This window comes from Oreochromis aureus, linkage group 2 (assembly GCF_013358895.1).
Source record: "Oreochromis aureus strain Israel breed Guangdong linkage group 2, ZZ_aureus, whole genome shotgun sequence".
Classification (NCBI taxonomy): Eukaryota; Metazoa; Chordata; class Actinopteri; order Cichliformes; family Cichlidae; genus Oreochromis; species Oreochromis aureus.
This window is the reverse complement of record NC_052943.1, coordinates 13,636,747-13,657,220: the sequence shown is the minus strand read 5'-3', so window position 1 is coordinate 13,657,220 and position 20,474 is coordinate 13,636,747. Positions and strand designations below refer to the sequence as shown.

The 20,474-nt window shown below is 41.3% G+C and overlaps 2 protein-coding genes across 4 annotated transcripts; one reads left to right on the top strand and one right to left on the bottom strand.

Moving 5' to 3' along the window:
- Nucleotides 1–9: 9 nt before the first annotated feature.
- Nucleotides 10–5,230, top strand: tmx2a (thioredoxin-related transmembrane protein 2a). The gene is made up of 8 exons (XM_031756020.2): nucleotides 10–280; nucleotides 442–502; nucleotides 1,044–1,157; nucleotides 1,926–2,002; nucleotides 2,354–2,460; nucleotides 3,981–4,046; nucleotides 4,157–4,286; nucleotides 4,390–5,230. The coding sequence occupies exons 1-8, from the start codon at nucleotides 92–94 to the stop codon at nucleotides 4,567–4,569; spliced, it is 924 nt and encodes a 307-aa protein (XP_031611880.1). The 5' UTR covers nucleotides 10–91; the 3' UTR covers nucleotides 4,570–5,230.
- zdhhc5b (zinc finger DHHC-type palmitoyltransferase 5b) lies at nucleotides 4,993–20,474 on the bottom strand. Of its 3 annotated transcripts, none has more exons than XM_039618688.1 (13): nucleotides 20,341–20,466; nucleotides 19,334–19,449; nucleotides 16,955–18,469; nucleotides 16,390–16,511; nucleotides 16,046–16,203; nucleotides 15,329–15,501; nucleotides 15,079–15,181; nucleotides 14,863–14,954; nucleotides 14,473–14,605; nucleotides 9,626–9,734; nucleotides 9,357–9,463; nucleotides 7,656–8,581; nucleotides 4,993–7,212 (listed from the first exon to the last, which is right to left on the bottom strand). In XM_039618688.1, the coding sequence occupies exons 3-13, from the start codon at nucleotides 17,101–17,103 to the stop codon at nucleotides 7,107–7,109; spliced, it is 2,178 nt and encodes a 725-aa protein (XP_039474622.1). In that variant the 5' UTR covers nucleotides 17,104–18,469; nucleotides 19,334–19,449; nucleotides 20,341–20,466; the 3' UTR covers nucleotides 4,993–7,106. The 3 variants fall into 3 exon arrangements, with proteins under 3 accessions (XP_039474622.1, XP_039474624.1, XP_031611765.1); XM_039618690.1 differs by lacking the exon at nucleotides 20,341–20,466 and adding an exon at nucleotides 19,925–20,007; XM_031755905.2 differs by lacking the exon at nucleotides 19,334–19,449 and having other exon boundaries at nucleotides 20,341–20,474.

Sequence of the window (20,474 nt, the reverse complement as noted above, 5' to 3'; positions counted from 1 at the left end):
GCACATGCGCACTGTAACACCGTAGCTCAATAGCTCCAGCTGTCATTTCTCCTCCAGCACCCTGTCGCGGTGGTACGTCTTCTCCGTCAGCATGGGTTTACTCACAGGACTCTGCACTTTCTTGTATCACTTACCTCAGATTTACAAATGGCTGCTCAAGCCGTACTATATCACGTCCTTCCTCTTGACCATCTCCTTCGTGGTGGTGCGAAAGACTCCAGGTCTTTGCGAGCACCTGGTGACCCAGCGCGAGGACGGCAACTCCTGTGACTTTGACTGGGTGAGCATAGTGGTGGTGGGGGGGTTGCGGTAATGCTTGCGGTTGCCTTTGGTGGGGCTAATTAAGTCTCAGAAATATGGAATAAATAGAAGTAGTTAATTAACTTGTCACAAAGTTGTTGTTTGTTTGTTTTTAATGATTTTGCTCCTTTTGTTTTACAGAGAGAGCTGGAGATCCTTATGTTTCTCAGTGCAATAGTGATGATGAAGAACAGGAGAGCTAGTGAGTAGTCTACCCCCCCCACACACACACACACACACACACACACACACACACACACACACACACACACACACACACACACACATCACACTGTCTTATGTGTAAACCTACTGATGAAACTGTGTTTACACAATAAACTGTCACATCACAAAAGTGGCCCAATCAACCATGTGGCCAATGATCCAAACCACTCAGCGAATCATAGGAAGCACCGGGATATGTTGCGATTTATTTGTTGACCTTAACTTTTTAGATAAAGTCAGAAAGGTCGCTTTGTTTGTGTCTTTATTACATGCTGCTGTTAATCTTTAACCACACAGTCTGATGTTTAACTGTTTCCACTCCTTGATCTGATAAGCCATTTGAGAGGAACCCCCACTCTACTGAGAACGCACATCTGTAAAGTGACTCACTGTAAACTTTGGGTTTGTTGTGTAAACATTAAGGGAGTGGGAGGGGTTCACTTACACACTGCAAGGTCAACAGTATGAAGGTGTTCCTCTGCTTTTCATTCATTGTTCCCTGCTCTTTGTTTCCTCAGTCACAGTGGAGCAGCACATTGGGAACTTGTTGATGTTCACCAAAGTGGCCAACTGCATCCTCTTCTTCAGGATGGACATTCGGTTTGGCATCCTCTACCTTGCACTGTGCCTCGGTCAGTGGTGTCTCAAGCCCTACACTTCCGTACTCATATATATATATATGTATATTTGTGTGTGTGTGTGTGTGTGTGTGTGTGTGTGTGTGTGTGTGTGTGTGTGTGTGTGTATAAAGCATTAGAATTCCAGGGAAGTGGTCTGTCACAACCACCTTTAAAATTGTGTAGTGTAAACTGTGTTTTGTATATATTTAGATTATTTTCCAAAGCAGGTGAGGTGCAGTGAACATGTATTTTTAGTCTGAAGTCTTAAAATTTTCATCTGGCAAAGATTTATTTATTTATTTATTTTAAGAAAAAGCTTCACATCTTCTCTGTGAAGTTTTCACCTTGTAAAGCAGCAATCTGAGTCCATTTTAGAAACTTCTCTGAGCTTTCTGTAGTCAGGACTTTTTATTAACTGGCCTACAGGTGGTGCCATTGTGTAATTTTTAAAAACAATGTCCTTTACAAAAAAACAAACAACCCAAACAGTATTCATTCAAAGTCAATTTTATTTTTATAGCACATTTAAAAACAACAGCTGTTGACCAAAGTGTACACCTAAAATAATCAAATTACATAAAAACAAAGGACAAGATGGCAGAATTTGAGAAAGGAAACATAAAATGAGAAAACCTAAATAAGAAATAACACAAATAAAAATGGGTTTTTTTACCAAAGTATTGTAGGTGAACACAGACTACCGCTGGATAAACTGTAAAATCTACACTGTTTTTATCCTTTTTAAGCTCATCAGTCTGTTTATCTGTGTTTTTTCTGCAGCATTTGTCATGACCTGTCAGCCACCTCTCTACATGGGCCCAGAGTACATCAAGTACTTCAGTGACAAGACCATCGATGTGAGTCCTGTCTGATATCAGCTGACCATTTGCATGTATAGTAGTGCCACTGGTCTTTGTAATGATAGATAAAAACAAAAGAGGTGGGAATTACTTACAGTTACATCAGTTGGGAGTGTTATTTTATTTGAAAGTTCATGGAGTGATTGAGTCTATTAATCATTGTGTTTGAAATTAGAGCAGTTTCTATCAAACACTGAAATCCAGTTATATGATATTGTATTAATTGTATGTCTGACATTTAAAAATTCATAAACTGAAATACCAAAAAAAAAGTGAACTCTAACTGATCATGCCGTGCTCAGAGAGGTGGGTTGGTTTGAGTGTAACTTTGTGTTCTTCACTCCTTAGGAGGAGCTGCAGCAGGACAGTCGTGTCACATGGCTCGTTGAATTCTACGCCAACTGGTCCTCTGATTGTCAGTCGTTTGCTCCCATCTTTGCAAACCTTTCTCTCAAGTAAGAAATCACACCCTTTACTCCAGTCGCATTCAGGTATTCTAAGGTTAAATATTTCAGGACATAATTTATTTATTTTTTTAAATCATCTGGTTCTTACCAGGTTTAAAATTATTTGAATACAGTTTCAGATGGACACATGTCACAGTGTCATTAAATACTTAATAAAATACTTAATAAAAATTGTGCATGAAATTTGTTTGGTCCACTGTTCTTCACAGCATTGCTTCAGTTCATTGAGGTTTGCAGTGAGGCAGTTATGCACAGCACTGAGGTCTGGATTCGACTGGGCCATTGGAACACTGATTCTGCAGTCATTTTGTTGAAGATTTGCTGCTGTGCTTGGGATCATTGTCCTGCTACATGACCCTTTTTTTGGGCCAAGTTTTAGTTTTTTGGAGAGATGGGCATACATGTGGAAGAGTTCATGGTCCACTCAGTCCTGTGGCTGCAAAACAAGCCCAAATCATTACCACTCCACTACCGTGCTTGACAGTTGCTTTGAGGTGTTTGTGGCTTACAAGCTGTGTTTGGGTGTCTCCAGACATGGTGATGCATGTTATGGCCTGTTACGACCCCCTCTGTTAGGGGACAGGGAGGAGTAACATACATAAGCATACATACACAGGAAACTAAATGAAGAAAAGGTTTAATTGGAGAAATTCAAACAGAAATCCGACAGGGCTGCATTCTTCAGGCCACTGTGCAACCAGTTAACACGTAATACAATAACAAGGACGAGGGTAAAAGTTAAGGTTTAACTAAGGCAAGTTAGCAGCACAAAACTCCAGTCAAACTAAGTTCACCCATATACCGGGGTTAACAAGCAAAGTTCAACACTATGAACAGGGTTTAACAAACAAAGTTCAAAGAGGGAGGCACAAAGGGCAAACTGCATGTTCAGTCCTAAGCAGCAGCCACTGAGTGAAGGATTTCCTTAGCAGGAAAGATATTCAGGTGTGTTAACACGCACCTGAATGCTTCAGACCAGAAAAGCTGCCAAAATATCTGTTTTTATACATCTGCTAACACTTGCTACCCAACTGCTACTTACCCTCTTAATTTCTTATGGAAGCTGTAAGGGTGTGCTTAGTTTATCACACACTGCTTCTGCATTTTTGTTAATTAATGACACAGTGTAACATGTCATGTGGTATTGTTCATATGAGGTAACATTTACCTAAATTTTAAGACTTGCTAAGGACCAAATTCTTTTTTAATTATGTGCTGATATGTAAAAGAAGAAGAAGAAGAGTCTAGATGATATTTCATCTCAGTCGGGGTTTCTTATTTGAAAACAGAAATGACACTATGTAGAAAAAAAGAAAAAAAGAAAAAAGATTCAAGATGTTAGTTAACATTTTGAAACAATACCCTTGCAGATACATTATACCTGATTGTTGCTGGTCTCCCTGTTGTAGAGTCACTTCAAATGCAAGATAATGTAATTTACTTCATGTTAGAGAAACAGCTGTATATTTGTCTCAAATGTCTCATGTGTCTTGCTTTATATTCTGCAGCTACAACTGTGCTGGACTCCGGTTTGGGAAGATAGACATTGGTCGCTATGAAGAGATTTCAAAAAGGTCAGTTTTTGAGGGGCTTTTTTGCCTTTAATAAATGGTCTTTTATTATCCAGTATTGCTTGATGCTTTCTAGAATTCTATTGACTGGTATTGACCGTCTTTCTGAACAGGTACAGGGTTAGTACTTCTCCTCTGGCCAAGCAGCTGCCTTCAGTTCTGCTTTTCCAAGGAGGACGGGAAATTATGAGGCGTCCAATGGTGGACAGTAAAGGTAGAGCTGTATCTTGGACCATGAACGAGGTACGTCTATTCAGATTGTAAGAAAACACACGAATTAAGACCTGAGTAGATGCTGCTTGCTTACACTTGCAGACAGTATAGATAAATTTTACGTCACCCACAGGAGAACATCATCCGAGAGTTTAACCTCAACGAGCTCTTCCAGAAATCCAAGAAGCTGAACAAAAGCCGTGGTTCAAAGGAAGAGGAGCAGAATGGCTCTCAGCCACAAGAGGGCGGCGAGGAGCTTCCTCCTGACACCAACAATACGGAGCAGCCAAAAGAGAGCAAGAAAGACCAGTGAAGAGGAGAAGGGATGCATCAAGTCTTTGCTTTGCTCTTAACATTTCCATAACTTTCCTTCTTGTAACATCCTAATATTTTGAATTGAAGGGAAGAAAACAGGCTCCACTACCACAAGAAATAGTCTCTACACTGTAAGTCTTTATTGTGGGAAATACCCATAAACGTTGATCTTATTTAAACGATCTAATTGTGTATGATGCAGATTGAAGCAGCAGTGATTTTGGAGCATTTTATTACACTAAGTTATTGACGAACAAAAACGATTTTGCTAATTTCTTTTCCACTTTTGTCAACGTGTCATTGGTTCTTTTGCTGCCTGTATTTATTGACTGGTTTGTTTACTTTTGTGTCAAAAAAGCCAAAGTAAAAGCTTGAGGTGAAACAAAGTAAGCCTGCGTGCATTGATAAAATCCAAGACACATTCTCTTTCAACAGTTTGACCTTTTTATTCTGACAAGACATCTTTTTAAAAATTCTTTATAAGGCCATTTTGGAATTTTTTTTAATGTTCTCGTTACAGATAGTTGAAACTCGTTCCATTCATCACAGCCAACAACAGCAATATTTTATCTCACATAGAAGTTACTTGCTATACGCACATAGGTTCAGGTTGTTCAGTGGCCACCATCCCTTGGCCAGAGCGGGAAGAAAAAAAAAAAGTCAACACAGGTTCTCTTTATTTCTCTGTACGACGGCTGCTTTGTGCCTTTTGTGATACTTTTTTTCTGGATACCACTCGCACAGAAACCGGATGGGCGTTTGACAATAATCTCACAAGAATGCACGCCAGGGAAGCATCAATGAACCAAAAAATAAAGTTTTTTTCAGAGTCACATGCACACTGAAGACACAGCCCTGGTAGGGTATAAAACTCGTACTGAACAGTGATATTTGTGTGCTTCAAGCATGTACTTTCTCCCCCAAAATGATGTGCCATGTTCCTTTTAACATTCTGCAAACACTGCTGTGGGCCTTGACAGAAAAAAATAAATAAATAAGCTTTCTGTAATGCCCAATCGTGAAAAACAAACACACTCCTCTTCTGATTTATCCCTTTCTTAACATGGCTGTGCATATCAAAGTGAGAAGTGTTTCCTAACAAGAAAAAAAAGCAAATGAAGCAAAAAATTCTAAATACTTTAAGAAAAGTGTAAAAAATTAAAATGATTAGAAAAAAAATAAAAACATGCTTCACTATTAATGGTCTCAAGGCAAGGAAAATAAACCCCAACGAACACACTCGCCAATTTCAAACCAGTCCCTCTCACATATTCAGTGGCATGGCATTAAAATTTAATGAAATATAACCATAGTTTCTATTTTCTCTTTAAAAAAAAAAAAAAAACTATCTGGGACTGGTTTGAAATCATGTCCAGAAATACAAAGTTTCTTTCCACTGGTGAAATAAATAAGCCCTTCCCCGCTGCTCCTATTTGGCTGGCCATCTGTTAAAGGTATAAGGTTGCTAGCATCTTGATTGACTGACAGACAAAAACCTCTCAGAAAGAAAAGAAGAAGAAAAAAAAAAAAAAACACCAAAAAAAACATACAATGATCTTAAAGCTACAAACGGATTTTGCATAATGTCTCTAGCATAAACATTACAAGCGTACATTCCACAAAGATGCTTGTGCTGCGATTGTGAGAATTAACATTTCTTTGTGGCTTTTAAGAAAGAAAAGAAAAAAAATAACCTGTAATTTTTTTGCCACTTCAGGTGTCCACCAAAGGATCATCATCATCATCATCATCATCATCTTTTTCTTTGGACAGTGAAAACTCCAGCAAAAACTTTGAATGGCTGATGCAGCCATCATTTATCAACAGGCAACTTATTTTTAAATCGCTTTCATGAATAATTACATACAGTATAACTGCCACCGTTATCAATAGTCATCTCCAATACCTGACGATTTCACCCAATAATCTGTATACATTTATATAAAACAATATTTAAAAAAAGACTTATAAAACTAAAATGATACTGTGTTTATAGACTGGACTCTTTACTCCATGATTCTTATCAATATACAGATTGTGTGGTCCGTTCAGAGATTATTATTGGTCAACAGTCCGAAATCCTCCCTCTTAAAGTTTTACATCCACTGGATAAAGGCCATCCTTTCTATGAGTGTCAGACACTGTTGTCAATACTCTGTGTGCTAATGTACCAAAGTAAAATGGCAAATCATTGACTAGCTATACGTGCTCTATAGACATATCTGTACCCAGCCGTGATGATACAGTCGCATCAGTCTATGGCTCACAAAGTGGCTAAATGGAGACGATTGATCCCTGTGAAAAATGAACCAGTGTCCCCAGTTACTCTTTGTTCAAATCTGAAAGGCTGGCAGAGAAGACTGGCCAGTGGCATTACAAAGATAATAAAGTGAGTACCAGACAGGCCTGCTCCCTTAGTCCAGCACAGCAGGAGCCTGCAGTCATGAATAATATCCAGCTCAGGTAAAAGACAAGTGAAAGTTGTCCAGTGACTTTCTCCTGTCCTTGTGGCAGCTCATGTGGGATGTTTGTCACTTAAACCGATATCTCATATGTGGTCCCTCCGACGCCGGTTACCTTCTTCACCCCTCCCCCTGGTTTGGATGTGGTGTGATTAGCCAAGACTGGGCGAGAGGTGGATCTGATTGGACAGCCATTGGGAGGGGAGGAGCCACATCAGGGTAGAGGAGAGAGAAGAGAGGGAGATGCAGATGAGTGGTTCTTTTTCCAAAATAAAGCACAAACCACAGACGTTTCTTTACATGAGATCTTGTAAGGCATTCGGTAACTACACTAAGTGAGGACAGGGAAAAGACAAAAGGCTACAAGACAAAACACAGCAGCATGGGCAGACGTGTCACATTCCAACAACTAAACCAAAAAGACTTACATAGACACAGTTTACTATTCAAGCACTAAACAGGTAAAGACTGTAAGTAAAACATGAAGGAGGAAAAGGAAAACTCACACAGATCATGGAAGAAGAGGAGGGCTGACACAAACCAGGAAGGAAGAGGAGTAGGAAAAGGAGAAGGAGGAAGAAGAGTAGCAGGCTGACGGATCTGGCGACGGATCACTACTCACTGTGTAGCCTGTTGCCCTCCTCCCCCTCCCAGCACAGCGCCTCCTCCTGCAAGTCGAGGCTTGTGCTGAGGCCCTGCCTCCATATTGTAAGGCAGGGACTTGCCTAGGGAGAGGCCACGAGGAGGCGGGGAGACAGGGGGCTCGAGCGATCGAGCCCCAGGAGAAGAGGATGAGGAGGAAGGGTTACGAGGGGGACGGGAAGAGAAGTCCTGGTTATGCTGAAGCAGGTAGTGGGTCTCAGGTGGCCCAGCGGAGGAGGGAAGGGGAGGGCTGACAGCACGCAGGTAGGCCTTGTGAGGGGAGGAGAAAGTGGCAGAGCCCTGGAGCAGCTGCCCCTCCCTCTGCTGGGCAATCTGAGCTGAGAGAAAGGGCGACGTGTAGCCCTGCAGCGGAGTACTGGGTGACACCACCTCAGTCTGGCCCCTTACAGCTGAAGAGGGAAATGGAGCATGAGGCTTCTGTGGTGACAGCTCGTGGGCGGCTGACTCGAACTCTGGGCTCTCGGATGGTGTCAGCAGGCTATCATAGGACAGGCTGCCATTCCGAGGTGTCTGATTGGCCAGGCTTTTGTAGCTGGTGTCTGTGGTGCCCTCTGAATGGAGCGTGGCCAGCGGGTTATGTGCAGTGTGTGCTGAGCGCAGGCTGGAGGAGTGTGAGCCGCCAGTGGACAGAACCAGAGAGGATGGGTAGGAGGTGTAGGAGCGCCCAGTCAGGGAGTAACCTGACATGCCCCCTAACACCCCACCAGCAGTCCCGCCAGGGCCTCCGGGGCCCTCACCCCTTTCCCCTCCCCCTCTGCGCACCCCTACACCTCCCCCCACCACTGTGGTTCCATCCAGGCTGCTCGGCTCAGAGCGGTAGCTAGGTTGGCGGCTGGACTGCAGGATGGAAGGAGATGGAGAGTCAAGACTCTCTCCACGGATCATCTGAAGAGGAGAGAGGAGGAGAAACAGACCAAAGGGGAGAGGGTAAGGAAAAGTGTGATGAAGATGAAAGCAGGAGTAAAGAGGGGAGGGAGAAAGATGAAAATTACCACCTTGCCGTGGGAACAGAAAGCAGAGAACAGAAAGCAATTTTGTAGAGATTTTTAACAGGAAAAAAAAAAAAAAGAGTGGTGGGGAGAACTGGATGCTTGACCGGTGCTCTACTCAATCATCACACTACTGGATTGGGAATATTGACTGGTTTCAACAAGCACTAACACTGCATGTCAAAGACTGTGTGTGCCAACATATGAATGGAAATACAAAAACATATGGAACATGAACTATACATTGCAGTCAATGCAGTCTCAGGGGAAGAGGACAGATCCATTCAAACACACAGAGACAGCCAAAGGGATACAGGTATACACACGTACTGAGACTTACTGATCAACCGATGGCCACTGAATGAACAATTTAAAGTAAAAAAAAAAAAAAAAAAAAAAAAAAAAGAGGGGCATGTATTAACCATTAAGGATTTAGAGGGGGAGGGCATATAAGCCACCAACGCTTCCCCTGTTTCACGCATTAAGCTTGAGCACATCTGTGAGTTTTTCCACATTAAGCTATGTATAAATCAACAAGGATGTGTGCAGATGGTATTTTGATTTGATTATGTCTGTGTTTTAAATGTAATTAACTTCACTCTCAGCTATTTTTTCCTTTTCGTACATGGTTTACACAGAGCACTTTAAGGTGTCTGTAAACTAAGATCTACCTTGTTGGGATGTGTGAGTGCAGTGTGGTTTCTCCCTGGGCTGTTGTAGGTTGGCCGGTACTTATACATTGATGGCGTAGGTGGTGCTTCAGTCAGCAAGCTGCTCTCTGAGTGACAAGAAACCAAAAGTGACATTTGAACAAGGTCTGTTTATGATTAGAAAACAAACATTCATCTATTCACACAAAAGCTAAGAACTCTCTCTCTGCATATTCTGTCATACAAAGTGGCATCCTAGGTTCAGTTATGCATTTTTATGTGCATCTCACCCTCTGTGTCAGCACGGGGCAGGCCAGGGTAACGAAGCTCTGGCTTTGGAGGAGGTGGAGCCTCTGCATCTGCTGACTGGCTCTCCATCTGATCTAGACTGCTCTTGGACTGGAAAAGACAAGGCCAAAAACAAAAAGCCATTCAGTGAAATCAGTGGTTGGACTGCCTGGAACAGAGAGCTACATCTGTAACATTTTCCAGGTTTTGATATCTGATTAACGTTGCAGACAATTTCAGGATCCTCTGGGAGTGAATTGTCATTTCTCATAAGCAAAAAAAAAAAAAAAAAAAAAAAAAAGTTTGACACCCAATTACAGAGGGGAAAATGTAAATAAATAATTAATTAATTAATTAAAAGAATGCATCTTTCATCACACAGACTCTTGAACGTTCTGAGTGTTGCCCTCCATGCTATGGAATCGCGACAGACACACACCTCTCTCAAAACACACAAACTTTCACAACATAGATAGTGATACATGGTAATACTAACAAGCTTTAAAGTCAATATTTGGTACAATGACCTTTATTATTCAACACAGGCAGCTTTCTAGTATGTTCTTTAAGTAGTCTTGAGGAGCAGTTCTCCAGGCTTCTTGAAGGACTCTTCTTTGTTGGTTGCATTTTGATCTGTTCTATGCCAAGATGATCCCACTCGCCATAAACACATGTAGTGTTCCATGCTTTGGGGAGACCAATCCATGACTCATAGTAGCACACTGCTGTTTTTTTGTTTCCTTTTCAATCCAGATAATTTTTACTGTATTTGCAGTGTCTTTGGGAGTACTATCAAAAATGAAGCCACTACCATTAAGATGCTTTCCACAAGTATTCCATGTTGGCTTAATATCTTGCAATTCTTTCCTGCAATCATAATTCCATTAATTATAACAAAATCTCCAACACCACTAGCTGAAATGCAGCCCTAAACCATTCACATGCATTTCAGCTAGTGGTGCTCAACAACTCTTGAACCAAAATTTCACGACACCTGTCATCACCGATTTTTCATTCCAGTTCTTGTACATTATTTAATGTCTGTCAATCCGTGTTATCTTCGGTATTTTCATAGATTCAACTAAAGAATTTCTATTTTTACGAGGCTGCTAAAAAAGAAGTACCTAAAGATGGAAGTTAAACTTCCTTCTCCCAAGTCAGCTGTTATGAGTATGCACAATACTTAGGTACCTTTTTATGCTTAAAGAGTCATAGGTCAGAGTTAAATGGCTTAAAATTATGATTTATTAAATATGGCTTATAGAAAGCAAAATATAAATAAATAAATAAAAGCTATCAGAGACTTTGGCACAGTACTGTATTCTTGCAGATGAAGCCCTAAAAAGGACCCACTATGCCCATTTGCACGGGGATAGTCTCTCTCTCTCTCTCTCTCGCGCTCTCAAATTCAACATATTTTTATTGAGTAATTGTGGACACAGTTTACAAAGAAAAAAAAGAACATTGGTAAATAAAAAGAGGAAAACAAACAAGCAAAAAAAAAAAAAAAAAAAAAAAAAAGGACAGAGAGAAAAAAAAAAACAAAAACAAAACAAAAACCCAACAAAATAACAAAAGCCACAACCCGGGAGGGATTATGATATTAACTAACCCTTTCCTTAAGAACCACACAGAAGTTAGCTGCAACATCACTGAGCTTCACGTTCCCATTAACACAGACAGATATCAGACCTCTATGGAAAAGCAAATCCGTTAGTCAGCTGGAACATCCTTAAGTTGAAGTTTAGAGAAGTTTTTCAGAAAGAGACCCCAAATTTTATCAAATGTGCCCTTTTGGTTCTGGATGGAGCAGTGGATCTTTTCCAGACTGAGGCACGACATGAGATCACCAAGCCACTGAACATGGGAGGCGGGGCAGCAGCCTTCCACCTCATCAAAATGGTACACCTAGCCAGGAGGGAACCAAAAGACAGCACCCTACGCCTACGCTTTGCTATGGGAATATACTTATCATCCTCTCCCGCTGTACCAAAGAGAGCAAGTAGGGGGTTGAGAGCTAGTTTCAGGCCAGTAGTCTTGTTCAAAATGCAGAAAACCTCCTCCCAAAAATTTGCCAGGGCAGGGCAGGTCCAAAACATGTGGGTTAGATTGGCATCATCAGACCCACACCTGTTACAGCGAGGGTCTAAACTGGGATAAAGCTTAGCTATTTTGGATTTAGATAAGTGGGCCCTGTGGACTACTTTGAATTGTAATAGGGAATGACGGGCGCAGAGTGATGTAGAATTTACCAGAGAAAGGACTGAGTCCCAGACGTCATAGATATACCCAACTCCTTCTCCCATGTGGACTTGAGGCCTACAATAGGAGCTGGGGTTACACTGCAAAGTTTATTATAGATGCGAGACATTACACCTTTTCCTGACAGTAGCAAATTAAGGAGCTCGTCCAGTAACTTAGCAGCTGGAGCTTCTGGAAAATTGGAGAGGTGGGATTACAAAAAATGTCTGAGTTGTAAATATCTAAAAAAAAAAAAAAAAAAGTGAATTTTGGGAAGACTGTATTTTTCTGACAGCTGATCAAATGATGCCAGTTTACTGTGTATAAAGAGATCTTTAAAGTAAATAATACCTGCTCTAAACCAGACCCCAAACAAGTTGTCCAAAGTTGGGGGGAGGAATAGGTGGTTTGAAAGGATGGGGCTTTGAAGTGAAAAATTATTACGATTGAAATGTCTCCTGTACTGCGCCCACACCCTGAGGGAGTGCTGAATTATCGGATTAGATGTAAAGTTGTCCATGGATAAAGGAAGAGAAGAACCCAAGAGAAATACCCTGAGTTGAGTCTAATTCCATTGCCAGCCAGCTGGTGGGGCCCACCCCCTCCCCAGGCTTTAACCAGTAGGTCAGGGACCGAATATTGGCAGCCCAATAGTAAAAGCGGAAGTTGGGGAGTGCCAGGTCCCCTTCAATCTTAGGTTTCTGTAAATGTACCTTGGCTACCAGAGGTCGTTTACCCTTCCAAATATAAGAGGAGATTATAGAATCTAGAGTTGTAAAGAAAGATGTGGGGATGAAGACTTGTAAAGATTGAAATAAGTATAACAATTTAGGAAGGATATTCATTTTAATTGAATTAATTCGTCCGACCAGAGTTGTGTTCAGGGGTGACCACTGTAGAAGGCTTTGTTTGACATTCTTCAATAGTGTGAAAAAGTTGGCTTTGAGAAGTTGTTTATACTTTCTTATAGTTGTAATACCCAGGTAGGTGAACTGCCTGGGAAACCTGACAAATCCATTTGAAACGCTTCTTCATTTAATAGACAAAGTTTGCTCTTGGAGAGATTTAATTTATAACCAGAGACTTGACTGAAACGCGTGAGTAGTAACAATATAGACGGTAGGGAAGTATGTGGATTTGAAATAAAAAGCAATAAATCGTCAGCATAAAGAGAGACTTTGTGTTCAGTTTGACCTCTTTGTATACCCTGAACAAGTTTACTGCTTTGAAAAAGCATTGCTAAGGGTTCAATAGCTAAATCAAATACCAACGGGCTAAGGGGGCAACCCTGTCGTGTGCCTCGTTTAATTTGGAAGGGTTTTGATTTCTGGCTATTAGTGCAAACGGACGCAACAGGGAACAAGTATAGGTACTTGATCCATTAGATGAAATTGGGACCGAACCCAAATTTTTCCAGCACAGCAAATAAATAGTTCCATTCTACACGGTCAAATGCTTTTTCCGCATCATGGGAAAGAACACATTCTTGAGTGTCATTGGACGGCGTGTGCAGGATATTAAGAAGGTGTCGGATGTTGAAAAAGGGGTGGCATCCTTTAACAAAGCCAGAATGATCTTCAGATATGACTGCTGGCAGGATTCAAATAGAACCGAGTGGAGTAGGGGTACGAGCTGTGGGGCAAATGATTTGAAAAATTCTACTGAAAAGCTGCCTGGGCCAGGGGACTTCCCTGACTGTAAGGAGAAAATTGCAGCGCTAATCTCTTCTTTGGAAAATGGTGCATCCAACATCTCTCTGTGGGTGTCTGCAAGCTCAGGAAAGTCCAAGCTTTTAAGAAAATTTGTGATTAGTGAGTGGTCGGTGGAAGATTCAGAGGAATAAAGCTTCAGATAATATTCCCTGAACGCGTCATTGATTTTGGCATGATCAGTAACGAGTCCGTCATCTGAGTTAATGGCGGTTATACACTGACTTGGCTTTCGACCCCTTATTTGGTTAGCTAGGAGTTGTAACAGGCTCTCTTAAACAGTCCTTCGACCACAACTGAACTGACTTAAAGATTCACAGTTTATATAATGAACTATTCTTTTAAAAGCAGGACACCAAGAAATGCTCAAAGCTCATATTCTACCATTGTCTTTTTAAAGAGCTCTGGAGTACACATTCATTGTGTACACGAGGTTATAGTTGGAAAATTCTGACAAAATAACACAAAGAAGAAGAACACTACTATTAAGTTATTAAATCTCTACTAATAGTATGGTCTGCAAAACTACACCTGCTGCTACTTTCCAGCAGCTGCAGCACCAATATAAACTACATGAGCTGCCTGCTAATAACCAGACGGAGTTTCTGTGTTGCTCCTGACCTTTTAATATTTAAACATGAAATTCAAATTGATGAAAGATTTTCACAACCCCCCACAAAACTGTGTATATCTAGAAATCTGAGACCTCCTGTTGTATTGTGCACAATGCTCTACTTTGTATTCTTAAAGATAAAGACATGCTTACATGTGCACCAGATTTCTCTTTTCTAAAACTCATACCACAGTAATAATATAGACATACAGCATATCTGTGGAGCTGTTATATCCAGACTTCTCTGTACAGACTGCATGTGTTTATTCAATTCATTATAACTCACCCTAGTGCTATGTCGGTCATTCTGGATGCCGTTGTCCAAGACCTTGGCTTCTAGTTGAGCCTCAGTGAGAGCAGGTCTAAGAAAAGGTGGCTGAACTTCCACTGTCTGCCGGCCCCGCCAACGGCCTATGTATCTATAACACACACATGTATTCAAAAAGATATAACCCAGCTCTGTTGACCAACACATCACCCACTCACGCCAAAGGTCTGCATTACATATTTAATTACCTCAACAGACCAGAATGAACTATAAAAGAGTAGGATGGAAAAGTGGAAGGGGGGAGAGAGCGCAATGGAAAGAAAGAGGTAGTGGAAAAGGAATAACTGCAGAGCCGAGTGTTAAACGGGGGGAGTAAACAGATGAGTGCAGAGAAGAAAGATTGCTGACCTGGGGGCTTGGGAGCTGCAGAGTACATGCGTAATATTCCTCAAGCAGCCGTTGGTGAAAGGGTTAACGCCTCCTCGAAACTTCCCTGTCACCTACGGAGAGGGAGAGAGATAAAACAGTTGCATACCTAACAAAAACACATTAACCAGTGTAAAGCATGCCTGACTTATCTCAGTGATGCAGACCGTGATTTGCACAACCACCTCTGGTATGTACCTGTTCATTTGTGGTTCGACCGCGAGCCACCAGCACTATGTGAAACCCAGTCAGACCAGCGACTGGGACAAAAAACAGGCCAGCCACACACATCACACCCATACTGGTGGGGGGGGTTGTCAAGGAAATCACAAAAAGAAAAACCCCTGTCATAAGACACAGGAAAATCTATTCCAATGATGTGTTTTGTGTTTGAGTTCCATAATGTGTTGTGCATTTCTATGACAGACTTATACCAAGTAAAGGATACGTAACAGCAGCACCTGGCGTGTCCAACTCCTTTTGGTGGTGCAGGACATAAACCAAGCCAAAGCCAAATACGTTCATGATGTGGGTTGTGAGAGAAAGTAAGAATAGGAAGAAATAACGATAATTCCTCCGACCAATGCAGTTGTTCACCCAAGGACAATGGTGATCAAAATCCTAAGAATAAATAAGAAGATTAAAAGATATCTCTGAGAGGGAAACGATAAGGATAAGCAACAACTACAGTACATCAAAATCGCATGTCCACACAATTTCCACCTCCCACACACACACACACACACACACACGAAAACTAAGAATAGGACAGATCTAGGCTGTGTAGTCAAACCACACAGGAGTGTATAGAAGCCCACTGTGAAATTAGGACTTGCTATTGAAACTGAATGACATTTTAAACATGAATATATAACAATAATTTAGGTCATTTTATTAGATTAAGTGCTTAAACTCACGGAAACAACAGCTTTCCAAGACTGTGTTTCCCTGCCATTTAGTTTATAGGTTAAAAATGAAATAGCATAACCAAGACAACAACAGAAATTTTAATTAAAAGATTTTTAGCATACATAATTACAAAAATTATCCCATTTTTAATGAAGTTCACTCATAGCTGTATGATACTACTAATTCATTTCTAATTTTGAGCCACAAGAATACCCAGTCAACATTATTAAGCAGGGATAAATGTATAATTATGTACCTCCACACAGTTGTCGCACACTGAGCAGTGCGAGCAGCGCGGTGGTCGGTAGAAGCGGCACGTTGAGCACCACTTCATGCGCACCTGGATGCCTTTGATCTCCACTGTCTTATAGAGTGGAGCACGGAAATCATCCTCTTTATCCTCATCTTCCTCCGCTGCAGGCAACAGACACAACCTGAGATTAAACTTGTATCATAATAACCTAATAATCATGTCACAGGGTCTCTCTAAATTACTTTATAGGCAGTGAGTATTCCAACAAATAGTCTTATTTTGCATGTACTTTAAAAGTATTGCACATGCATTATTAGGACGTGACATTTTACTTTCTAGAAGTTTACCTCTGGGGAAGATTCCAGGATCCATAAAAGTGGCCATGCAGAAGTTGGCGAGGGTGAAGAGGAAGATTACGGCATTATATATAGGAATGACAGAGGAGAAATGCTCTGACAACCATGGGCACCTGGAGAGTGTTAAGTAGGATGGAAACAAAATTACAGTTAGACAAGCTTCCACCAATCCCCACACTTAGTGGTAAGATGTGGAAAGGAAAAAAAGTAACCAAGTAACATTTCACACTCCATCATCAACTTCTTATAAGCTTATGTGCGAGCTAAGCAACTGCCCACAGAAGCTGCTCAGTGGCAGAAATAGGAGACTGTGCTTGTGTTGGGGAGGTGACAGGTGTGGCTGCGATAAACTATGAGCAAATGTTCCTGAAAAGCTGTCAACTTACTTTGAATGAATAAACATTAAAAGAACAGCAAAATTTAAAAAAAAAAAAATGAATATAATGCATGTTGATGTTTACACATCGCTCCAGCATGTACAAACACATGTGTATGTACACACATGTAGGCCCTATAAAACCATGTTTGATATGAAACAAAACCAAGAAACACTCACGTGAAGCAGAAGAAGAGCGTCGTGGCTCCGACAAGGAAAGTGGTGGCTGCAGATACCGGGACGTACCGGCTGGGTCGAAATGGACGGGGGGGAGCAGAAGCAACGCCACCTACTCCTCCCCCAACCCCCCCACTGCTGAAGCCAGGCATCAGAGATAGAGAGAGGGTGGAGGAAGACAGAGAGAGGTAGCTATCTACTGTCTACCTGCTGTAAAGGGATGCTTTCCAGGTCAAAATGGCAAATGTGGTGTTCGTCTGGGAGGAGGGGCCATAGCTACTGACTGGAAAAGAAAACCAACACTATGCAAAGCAGCAACTAAAGGGAAACATGAGGGGTTTTCTGTGTCCAGAAACTAAATGTCTCCCAGTACTAATATAATCACTAAAAAGAGTGATTTTTTTTTTTTTTTACATAGCAATATACAAACTGCTATGTGTACAGCTTGTTGTAAATATTTAATTTGTGTGCATAATCTTAATAGAAGCTTATAAAAGCAAAACTATACAAGAGCAGTGTGATACAAAAATATGTATAGGTAATTCATAAATATTTTTGTATGGCTTTAATGGAACTGTATTTGGTGCAACAATATAAATAAATCTAATCTTCTACTGTTACTCCCTGGCACCAGTGCAACCGTAACACTGCTGTGCATATATGCGAAAGGACCAGCACTCACGCACACAACACTGGAGCAGCTCAGGGTTTACATTAATGCTCCATCACTGGGCTTCAGTTCTGATTATCCCGCTCAGTAAAAATGAAAAGACCAGAAAAATTAAAGAGGTAAGAGGTAGTGGGTGTACAGCCAACAGGCCGAGAGCAGAAGCACATGGAGGAGAACAGGCAGAGGATTGAGCGCAGCAGCTGCTGATGACTTCTGTGATCCTCCAGAGAAGGCTTATTTAGGCACTGGGTGGGTGGAAGAAACTGAAGATAGTGGCAGGAGGGAGAGTTCCAGCATTTCAAACTTAGTCCACAGGGGAAAACAACTAAACAAACAAATTCAGTTTTAAACCAGTTGTGGGAAGCCGCTTAACATCAAACTAAAGTCCAGCTGGGATTTGTTTTCAAGAAAGCTGCTATTAAAAAGAAAATAAAAATCATAAAAAAAAGATGTCTAGCCTTTTATTTACTAGGAAAATAACTCAAAAAACCAAGTGGAGTCCCCTGGATCTTCTGAGACTCCTGTTGTCAGTCTCTGTGTCGTTAAGGGCACAAAACCAACTCATTCCACATGGAAGCCCCGTGTATGTCACCGAGGTGTCACCACTTTTTGCTGGGATTGGGTCTTCCACCTCCAAATTCTCTGCAGATTGAGCTCTTTTCCCATACTGCGTCTCCTAAAGAAAGCCACGTAGAGCTTGGATGTCACATGGTTGGATGGATTTCACACCTTTTTTTCCCCTCAAATAAACAAACCAAAAACCCCAAAACAAACAAAAACAAAAAAAAGATCTTTGGCTCTTTTTCTTCTTTCACACTTGGGTTCTTTGTTCAAGTTGCTGGACAACCCTGTAAGAAAAATAAATCACACAAAAACTCAATGAGCAGAACAAAGACAGGACTAGAACTAATTTGTTTCAAATAATTAAAGCTTAAATGAGCCCTTGGTTCAGATCAGTAGTTTCCAACCAGTTTGTTCCCACAGTACACCTACATTAATAGTCCCACAAAGTCTATATAGCAAGATGAAGGCACTTCTAGCTGCAATTTTGCTTCATTGGAACACAGCATGCCACCTATAATTTAGTAGTTTGAATCACACAGAAAGTAATCTTTTTACCCCTCCTGCTATCAATCAGACCCTCTGACCTGTAGAAATATGGCAAATTAAAATCTTATTCATTATTTTTTTGTGTAGCTAGAACAATATTTGTGATGACTTCAGCCTCATGACAAGAAGGTCCTGGGTTCAACTCCAGTTTGAGACCTTTCTGTGTGGAGTTTGAATATTCTCCCTGTGTCTGTGTGGGCTCTTTCCAGATACTCTGCCTTCCTCACACAGTCCAAAGATAAGGATGAGATTAGGTTGATTCCTAATTCTGAATTAGCTCCCCTGCAATGCTGAAGTGAAGTCCTACCTGCCTTTAGGAAGACCATTTTGGAAACCCGAGATTAGAGTAATGGGTTTTTGATAACCACTATATTTGCATTACATTTATTATCTTTGTCCTATGTGGTGGCAAATTAAATCTTTGCATCTCTGACTGCCAATGTATAATACATCTCATACCATAAGCGTGGAATCTAGAATTACCAAATATGTTTGAAAAGATGTATACTACAATGTTTTGCAGGTAGCCTTCAATGTATTTCCTTGTTAAATCACAGGCCAAAGGTCTTAGTTTGATTTCACAACAAACAAGACTCACTGACCAAGTTCCTCCTTTCTCTACAAGCTTGCCTTAAGCAGTGTGGGTATTTCACCATAACCCCGTCACCACCTCAGTGCCCTCAGGTTGTCAGATGGAAATACCTTCCACGAAGGGAAACTGAAAACAACACACAGACACAACGATCTGTGGTAAAGATGCACGCCTTTCACACACACAATCACGCTCATACTCCTTAACTCCTGTAGAAAAACTAGTCTGTGAGTACACTGAAAACGGATCCGAAGCAACAGTGTAATCTGATCGTTTGGACACACCCCTTTCGTCAACAACCATCCGTACTAACAAATGGCAGAGAGAGGTGTCAGTAGGTAATAATCGCACTTGCCCCAAAACTACCCCCCCGACTATAATACATGTTAATCCTAAAATCTCCGTGTCGAGCATTGCTTATCATGTCACCGCAACAATCTACACATCGCATGCTACAACGTTAAGTGGCCGGTCAAGCAAATTTAATATATTTTCCGAGTAACAGTGACATACTCGCGCTTGATTTTTGCCGTCTGCTTTAAATCTACACCCCTAGACTGACTTTGACTTCATCTCAAAATGAAACGTTACACATACCAACCGTTAAACAGCAGGCCAGGGCACTGCTAGGATTCAGTCAAGACCAGCTAACGTTATCATAATCAGCTGCCAATACCGTGAACCTCATCAAAATACACACACCACTGTTTTAAAACCAAAAGCCGCCGAGAAGTAGTAGCCCGTGCGACCTACTAAAAACCGATTAAAACACGACTCATACTTGGAAATCACAGGATACTGAGTAGGTAATCAAACAGTGAGCTTTTACCTAGCCTCGAAAGTTTTTTTGCGACACTGTACGATCCTTTACCACAGCTATAAGAGTTAGCTTAACATTAGTTATCTGGCTAGCATGGGAGCTGTACAGTAGCAAATAGATTTTCATTAACAACTGACGAGACAACTGTGGCGAATTTCACCTGAAAAATGGCTAAAAAGAAGAGGTAAAACACACACCTAATCATGAACACACGAGGTGTCTTGCTTGTAGGGTGTGGGTCGATTCGGTCCTTCTTCAGTTAGCCGCTAGCAAACTACTTAGCTCGCCTGCTAGGCCGACGTAGGAATCCCGGAAGTAGCCCGTCAGCCCT